At 41.9% G+C, this 6,906-nt stretch overlaps 1 protein-coding gene across 2 annotated transcripts in view; it reads left to right on the top strand.

Moving 5' to 3' along the window:
• The window catches only part of GABRR1 (gamma-aminobutyric acid (GABA) A receptor, rho 1), a 136,651-nt gene that overhangs the window by 115,857 nt on the left and 13,888 nt on the right, over nucleotides 1–6,906 (top strand). For both annotated transcript variants that reach the window (XM_006902062.1, XM_006902063.1), the window contains exon 6: nucleotides 3,646–3,786. In XM_006902062.1, the coding sequence (XP_006902124.1) occupies nucleotides 3,646–3,786 (141 nt within the window). The remainder of the gene's footprint in view (nucleotides 1–3,645; nucleotides 3,787–6,906) is intronic.

Genomic DNA, 6,906 nt, shown 5'->3' with positions numbered 1-6,906 from the left:
TGGGCATGTTGCAAGGAGGGACTGTTCCTTGGAGAGGGACATCATGTTTGGCAGAGTGGAGGGGCAGCGAAGGAGAGGAAGACCTTTGATGAGATGGATCGATTCTGTGACTGGAGCGGTGGGAATAAGTGCATTTGAGATGGCTAGGTTGGCATAGGATAGAAAAGCATTTAGGGCTCTTGTACATAGGATTGCTATGAGTCCCAAGCGACTCGATGGCACATAATAACAAGAACAGACATGGTAAGAAACTACACTGTAATCCCAAACGCACTTTGTTAAATCCACCAGCTACTCTACAAAAGAAGGATGCAATTAACTCCCTGCAATTAACTGTCTGAAAACCTGCCGGGGGATCATCTATGGGTAGGTTCCGTCTTGAAGGGACACAACAACACATGGCTCTGGTAGTTTAGTGGTAAGAAGCTGCACATAACAACATATGACCTCACATCTGCTCTTCACAAAACTCTGAGAGATGCTTATTATTATCCTCATACAAAGGAGGGCAAATCACCTTAGGACAGTACACACTCTGCCAGAGTACACAGAGCTTAGAAGGAGGAGAGCCGAGTTGAAATACCTTTTATTGGCTCCAAAACCTCACTTTCCCCACTCCATCCAGACAATTTCTGCCTCCATCGTTATGTAAATTTTCCTAAGGTATAGCACTTAGGGTTCTGCCAGAAAAACAGAACCAGTAGGAGAGAAAGAGAGAAATAAAGAGATTTCTTGCGAGGGATTTGTTTACATGGTTGCAGGTTATGGTTAGACAAGCCTGTAACCCTCAGAAATGATTGGAAACTCTCAGGCTGAAAGTCAACATTGCAGGCCACCAGCACAATGTCTTCTTCATCTTCAAGGAAGCATCCATTCCCTTCTCAAAGCCTTTCAACTGATTGGATCAGGTTCACCCAGTCTACCTTGATAATCTCCTTTACACAAAGTCAACTGACTGATGGTGTTAATCATGTCTATAAAATACTGTAACACCTAGGTTTATAGCCTAAATAACTCAAACTCAATTCATTGCCAATTCATAGCTATTGGATTTCTGACACTATAAATTACACAAGAGGGACTGCCCAACTTTCTTCAGCAGAGCAACTGCTAGATTCAACCCATCCTAGGAGGCATGGCCTTTGGCTTACCAGCACAACATCCTATGGACTACTCAACCAGAGCTCCCTAGCCTAATCAAGGTGACACACAAATAGGACTATTACAGAAATTAAAAAAAAAGAAAACAACAAAAAAATTAAACTTATTGCCATTGAATCAACCCCAAATCGAGGTGACTCTACATGGCAGAACCATTGCATAGGGTTTTCAATGTCTTTTCTTCCAAGCACTGCTTGGAAGGATTTGAACCATAACCTTTCAGTAACTAGCTCAACTGTTTGAATCTTCCAGGAGGCTATATGACTGTAACAAAATTAGAGACTAGAATCAGAAAGCTTTGTTGTTGTTATGTGCCGTCGAGTCGCCTGCAACTCATAGCAACCCTATGTACAACAGCCCTAAACCCCGCTCTATCCTGTGCCAATCACATTTCCTCTGACACACCCATCCTGATTGCCCCTGTCACTGAATCAATCCACCTCATAGAGGGTCTTCCCCTCCTGCCTCGTCCCTCTACTCTACCCAGCATGATGTCCCTCCCCAAAGACCTGTCTCTCCTTGCAACATGTCCAAATTATGTCAGACGAAGCCCCAGAATCTTTGCCTCCAAGGAGTAACCTGGTTTAACCCTCTCTAGGATGAATCTGTTTGTTTTTTTGGCAGTCCATGGTACATTCAATACTCTTCTCCAGCACCGCAACTCAAAGGCATCAATTCTCCTTCTGTCCTCCCTAGTCATTGTCCAGTTCTCTGACGCATAACAAGTGATTGCAAAGACCATGGCCTGTATCAGGCTTACCTTCGTCTCCAAAGAGACACCGTTGCTCTTGAGTACTTTAGAGAGGTCCCTAACAGCAGACTTTCCCATCGCAATACGTTTTTTTTTATTTCCTGGCTGCTGGTGCCAAGAGTGTTGACTGTGGAGCCAAGCAAACTGAAGCTGTGAACAATCTCAATCTCTTCACCATACATCCTGATGCTACCAATTGGTCCAGTGGTGAGAATCTTTGTCTTCTTGACATTGAGCCTCAGTCCATACTGAAAGGTGCAGTCCTTGACCCTCTGCAGTAAGTGCATGAGGTCCTCCTCAGTTTCAGCGAGCAGGGTTGTGTCATCTGCATAACGCAGATTGTTGATAGATCTTCCACCAATCCTAACGCCACGCGTCTCCTCATAGAACACAGCCTCTCGGATAATCTGCTCTGCATAGAGGTTGAAAAGGTATGGAGATAGGACACATCCTTGACGCACAGCCTTCCGAATTTTGAACCATTCAGTGTTGCCCTGCTCTGTTCTGACGACTGCCTCTTGGTCCAAGTATAGGTTTCGCATTAGCACGATTAAATGTTCTGGGATTCTCATTCTTCTCAGAGTCAGCCACAGTTTGTTATGATCCACACAGTCAAATGCCTTTGCATAATCAATGAAACACAGGTAGACATTCTTCTGGTATTCTCTGCTTTCAGCTAAGATCCATCTAACATCAGCAACAATATCCCTAGTACTACGACCCCTTCTAAACCCAGCCTGGACTTCTGGCAGTTCTCTGTTGATGTACTGTTCCAGTCGCTTTTGGATACTCTTCAGTAGAATCTTGCTTGCATGTGAAATCAGTGATATTGTTCTGTAGTTTCCACACTCAGTTGGGTCACCCTTCTTTGGAATGGGAACAAATATCGATCTCTTCCAGTCAGTTGGCCAAGTGGTTGTTCTCCAGATTTCTTGGCACAACTTGGTGAGCACATCCAGGGCAGCATCTGTTAGCTGAAATATGTCAATCAGTATACCATCTATTCCGGGGGCCTCATTTTTTGCTATTTCCTTCAAAGCAGCTTGAATTTCTGCCTTCATCACCGTAGGCTCTTAGATAATAGATATTATTTACACAAGAATAGGCAGGACTGATAATAGTTAGATTTTGGTATGGTAATGGTAATGGCTCTGCTAAAGATGTAGGTTGATTTGTTCTGCTACAGCAAAAGTTGTGCTGTGAATAGCCACATGTGATCACCTAAAGTAAATGAGGTTGGAAGGAAGTGATAATACCAGTGAGGGTGGTCATAGTGGGGTAGAAACAACTCAAAGCCTAGAATGGACTTTCCTTGCTTCCAGTGTTTATGAACTCTTTTGTGGTAAGTGATGGGTCATTGTGCTTGGAACAAAGCAAAAGAAGAACCAGCTTATCCCTGGTTTAGATGGACAAATTATATAAAAATTCTAATATTCCTCTATTTCTGACCAAATTTTACCTGGTTTAATTTAACAAATAGCAGTCTGAATTGTGGATTCTTTTCCCGTTAATTATATGCACTTAGGTTCCAATGGCTTTGGAAAGACCAGGGGACATTGCACACATCTTCCTGAATTTTGTTTTGGCTTGCTTAGGCTGTGGTTTGTTTCTTCAGTCTATCTTACTACCACCGCCACGATCTTTGTGGGCGCCCAGGACCCTCTCTCTACACACCACACTAACTGGGCTGTCTACTCACAGCCCATACTTAATGAAATCTTTCTCCTTTTCAGATGCCTACACAGAAGATGATCTCATGTTATACTGGAAAAAAGGCAATGATTCCTTGAAGACAGATGAGCGGATCTCCCTCTCACAGTTTCTCATTCAAGAATTCCACACCACCACCAAGTTGGCTTTCTATAGCAGCACAGGTGAATGTGAGGTGGGGCTGAGGACTTTAGGAAAGGTGTGAACTGATCCTCAAGTAACCAGAGGTCATTTTCCATCTGAATATGAAACAAAGTCAGGAATCCTAGATGAAATTGAGAAGGTGTTAAGCAGTGAGAGAGATTTTTTTTTTAGAATCGTAAAATACACGTATAACATAACAGTTGCCAATTTGACATAATTAATATGTACAAATCAGTAAAATTTATTATGTTCATCATATTATGCAACCAATAGGAGGCTGGGTGTGTTGTTTTTAAAAAAAAATATCACCAAAACATCAGAAGTGAGGACTTAGAAAATATTAGTATGGATCAAACTTTTGCCATGTGATTAGGCTTCAGACAATCACAATGAAATTTGGCATTGTTGAACTGACAACCGGTAACCCCTCCCCTATAACCAAGAAATGATTCTGTTATGGATTGAAATGTGTCCACCTCCAATTACTATATACTTTAACTCCTTTACTCATAATCGTACTTGGGAGTGGGTTTTCTTTGCTGTGTCAATGAGGCAATGGTGTGGTACCCCATGGTAGTATCTTTGGAGTTATTAAAAGGGCATAAAGAAGCCAGTAAAAGATGGGGATGATAGATGTTGCACCCTGTGAAAATCAACAAAGAATTGAAGAATAAAAGCTAAAGGGATAAGCACCTTCCTTCCACTAGAGCCGACAAAATAAGAAAAGCTTGATATAGAGCTGGCATGCTGAATTTAATCTTGTAGCTTTCTAAATTTTGAGAAAATAAATTTCTGTTTGTTAAAGCCATGTATTTGTGGTATTGCTTTTACAGCAGTACTAGATAACTTGTGTTGCAAACCCAAAGTGGGTGCCTCTCTGGTGTTTTGAATTCACCAGCTGTTTCGCAGGAAAAAGTTGGGAAACTTCCTCTCATGAGATGAATAGCCTCCTAAAGGCCTGCTGGAGGTCCAGATATGAGTCTGTTCCAATTGGACCACAATGAGTTTGAGATTTTTAGAGTTTGAAGATAAACTCCAGGGACCTCTGGTGGCCGAGTGGTAAGAAGCTGCACTGTAATCCCAAAGGCACATGGTTTGAATCCAACATCTGTCCTTTGAGAGAAGGGTGGACAAGCTCCTCTTGTACAATTTACTGCCTCTGAAAGCCTGCTGGAGAGCCATGTATGGGTTTGTTCTAACTCAACAGCACACAACATCAAGGTAAACTCCAAACTTAGATCTCTTTTTCATTCCCATCTCCCTGCCTTCAGCCAGCTGTGAGTTGCTCCACTCATAATCACCCCTCTCCTAGCTACTCTGTTTGCACAGCTCTTTTTTTAAATTTTTTTTTCTACAGAGGTTATGGATTTCCATTCATTCATTGCCGCAATTTTCTCCCTGCCCACCCCTCCCCACCAGCTCGCTTCCCCCTCCGAAGAGAGAGAGAAAAAAAAAAGAAAGAAAAAAAATTCCTTCATTAGTATACAATTCCCACGTCCCTTCCCCCCACCCCCCACCACAAGTACACTTCTCTATGCAACTTTAATGTATATTGTATTGAAACAGATGAGGGAAAGAACAGATTAGAAGTGATATATGATTGAGTATTATGGTTAGCACAGCTCTTTTTTATGGCCTTCCTCCAAGTGTAGGAACAATTGCTTATTTTCCTGTAGCTAACACTGTTCGCTCGTGAACCAAAAGCTTAGACTTACATGAGGACAGTCTTTGTGGTTCATTCCTTCAGACTGCCTGCCTGTGCTTTTCAATTAACTAATATTAACTCAAATGTTTGGGGAGCCCTGGTAGCCTAGTCCACAGAGAGTTGCTGCTAATCCTAAAGGGTCACCAGATACTCTGTGAGAGAAAAGTAGGCCATCTTCTCCCATCTGTTTTACAGCCTTGGAAACTCAATGGAGGGTAAATTATGAATTGGTTGTGACTTGATACTAAACTCTTTTTCGCCATTCAGGATGACTTTGCTTACACCGTTATACTATTTCTATTGCTAAAAATATTACACAATTGTCTGCTTAGGGCGGACAATATTTTGAGCTAATAATAACAGTCCAGGGGAACCAAAATTTGACCTTAAGTCTGTCCTACTTGAATTTTAAAACCATCTCAGGAACAGGTTTGTGGCCTTGAGCACCAATGAACGTAGAACAAATGAGCTCTGGGAGGATATCAAGAAAATTGTCCATGAAGAATGCAAAAGATCATTACAAAGGCTGAAAAAGAAGAAAAGACCAAGATGGATGTCAGATGAAACTCTGACTATTGCATTAGAGCACCGAGAAGCCAAAGCTAAAGGAAGAAACCAAGAAATCAAAGAGTTGAACTGAAAATTTCAAAAGGCAGCTCAGGACGACAAAGCAGAATACTATAATGAAAAACAACTATGAGATATCATCTCACCCCAGGCAGAATAGCAAAATTTAACAGAACAGCAACAAATGCTGGCAAGCTTGTGGAGAAACTGGAACCCTTATTCACTGTTGGTGGGAGTGTAAAATGGTGCAACCACTGTGGAAGGCGGTATGGCGCTTTCTCAAAAAGTTGCAAATAGAGATACCATTTGACCCAGCAATTCCACTACTGGGAATATACCCCAAAGAGACCATAACTGACATCCAAGCAGATATATATATATATGCTTTTATTGCGGCTCTGTTCACAATAGCAAGGAGTTGGAAACAACCTAAGTGCCCATCAACAAGCAAACAGTAACATTAATACCACCTGCAAGCAAGATTCTGTTGAAGATTATTAAAAAATAATTGGAGCAATATGCCAACAGAGAACTGCCAGATTTGCAGGCTGGATTTAGGAGAGGTCGGGGTATTAGGGATATAATAGCTAATGTTAGGTGCATCTTGGCAGAAAGCAAAGAATACCAGAAGAATGGCTTTCTGTGTTTCATCGACTATGCAAAGGCTTTTGACTGTGTGGATCACAACAAGTTGTGGCTGACTGAGAAGAATGAGAATCCCAGAACATTTGATTGTGCTAATGCGAAACCTAAACTTGGACCAAGAGACAGTCGTCAGAACAGAGGAAGGAGACACTACATGGTTCAAAATCAAGAAGGGGGTCGGTCCTTCAGGGATGTATTCTCTCTCCAAACCTTTTCAACCTGT

The sequence above is a fragment of the Elephantulus edwardii genome, unplaced genomic scaffold (assembly GCF_000299155.1).
Source record: "Elephantulus edwardii isolate Elephantulus edwardi_28Jun2011 unplaced genomic scaffold, EleEdw1.0 scaffold00363, whole genome shotgun sequence".
NCBI lineage: Eukaryota > Metazoa > Chordata > Mammalia > Macroscelidea > Macroscelididae > Elephantulus > Elephantulus edwardii.
This window is presented reverse-complemented; position numbering and strand designations above follow the sequence as displayed.